This window comes from Papilio polytes, unplaced genomic scaffold (assembly GCF_000836215.1).
Source record: "Papilio polytes unplaced genomic scaffold, Ppol_1.0 DF823691.1, whole genome shotgun sequence".
NCBI classification, from domain to species: domain Eukaryota; kingdom Metazoa; phylum Arthropoda; class Insecta; order Lepidoptera; family Papilionidae; genus Papilio; species Papilio polytes.
The window spans coordinates 1-1,825 of NW_013525513.1; the positions used below are offsets into that span (position 1 = coordinate 1).

General features: G+C 53.9%; 1 protein-coding gene across 1 annotated transcript; it reads right to left on the reverse strand.

Moving 5' to 3' along the window:
- Positions 1-6: 6 nt before the first annotated feature.
- On the reverse strand, positions 7-1,819 carry LOC106104088 (the record flags this gene model as incomplete). The annotated part of the gene is made up of 1 exon (XM_013284028.1): positions 7-1,819. A coding segment is annotated over exon 1 (1,493 nt), but the record flags the coding sequence as incomplete, so codon positions are not given.
- Between the last annotated feature and the right edge of the window lie 6 nt (positions 1,820-1,825).

Below are 1,825 nucleotides of genomic sequence, written 5' to 3' on the forward strand. Positions count from 1 at the left end.
CATTGCTGCCTTGGTTCGTATACGTGTAGCACGCAATCGGTTTCTATTATTGTTCGTGGCACCGTTCCGTGTACCACCCAACCGAGTTGTGTTCTTGATGCCGCTGGCTGATCAAGGCGGCCGACTCGTAACTCACGGGACACGATGCATTCCCAGTGGTCTGTCCCCACTAGGATGCCTGGGCGAACTTGATCGTAGCTTATCGTTTCCATGTCTAAATCTTCCAGGTGTTCGCTCTTCACCAGATCTTTGGAAATGGACTGCCTGCGCAGTCGCAGATCTCTTATCGTTCGAGCTTTCAGGTTGAAAGTCTCTTCTTCTTTGAGGCCCCGAATTGAGAAGGAGACTCGTCTGCTGGAATGTTCGTTCTGTTCCATGTTCACGCCTTGAAGGTGCAGCGGTTCTGCAGGGCCTTCGGCTCCGATCATTTGAGCCAGCCGTTCGTCGATCAGCGTTATCGTTGCTCCTTCATCTAGCAGGGCGTACGTCTTGAGCTCCCCCCGTGGTCCGCTAATTACCACGGGACATATCTTCAGAAGAACGCTCCTAGGGCCGGTAGCTGATCTGGGCGCTACCGACAGGACAGCTTCTTCGTCGGACTTCTCTGGGTCTGGCTTGGCGTCTTCGTGCAGTGAGGGGTGGTGAGGTCGTCGACATTCGTTCACACCGCATGCCTTAGCTCTGCATGCGATGCGCCTGTGCTTGCTTGAGATACATCTGAAGCAGATCTTCTTGTCCTTCACCAGCTCCCACCGCTGTTCCACAGTCAGTGCCTTATATTTAGGGCACTGTGGCAACGAGTGCTGCTGGCCGCAGCTAGGGCAGACGTCGGTACCTCCTGCGTACTCGGCGACAGCGTAGACAGGCTGCGTCTTCTTTTTCAATACGACGGCAGGTCTGATCTCCCGTCTAGCTGTGTTCGTCGTGCTGGTGCTCGTTGCTGGTGCGTATGCGAAGCGTAGCGTTCGATCAGCTTCGCGCATAAGAAAGCGCGACAATAACGCTATCTCGGGCTCAGTTGTGTCTTCATGTTCGTGTGCGTAATCGCACCATCTGGATCGCAGATGTGGACTCAACTTGTCAACGACTTCTCGTGCTAAGAGCGGGTTGTATAGGTAGCCCCTCTTATCTATTGTTTGCAGTACGCAAACAGTGTTCTGCACTTTAATTGCGAACGCGTTCAGCTCGCTCGCCGATGAATCCGGCTTCGGCAGCCGTTTCAGTTCGTCTAGCGCTCGGTCTATTAGCACTTCCGGCCTACCGAAGCATTGTTCTAGAGTCTTCATAATGATCGCTGGGTCAGACGCTGCATAAAGAAGTGCTGCGACGGCGTCCCTCGCTTCTCCCTTGAGGCAGCTTCGCAGTCGCTGAATGTTTTCGGCCGGCGACACGTCGTACATGTTCGTTGTATCTTTATAAGCGGCATAAAACGGCAACCATTCATTTACGTCACCCGAGTAGATCGGCAGATCGGTATGACGTAGACGTGGTCGCGCCATCTTCTCTAACGTTGCTGCCAGCTGTTCGATGCCACTTCTTCTGGTGGGCGTCGGCGATCTAGTTCGTTGTGTGGTCCTAGGTTCATTGATCTGACCACTTACCACCTCCCCCCGTGGTTCAGGAGGGTTTGAATGTAACCACTCGACCACCTTCTCACGATCTTGAGCAGGGGCGAAGGGTACATCGGGTAGATTTTCCCGGTCATCGTGGATGGCAGATACCTGGGCTGCTAGCCGCTTTTTCACGAGCTCTGCCTCCAGTTCCAGTTCTCTTCTCGTGATGGCAGCCAATCGTTCTGCTGCCTCTAGTTCTGCCAGCTTTAGTC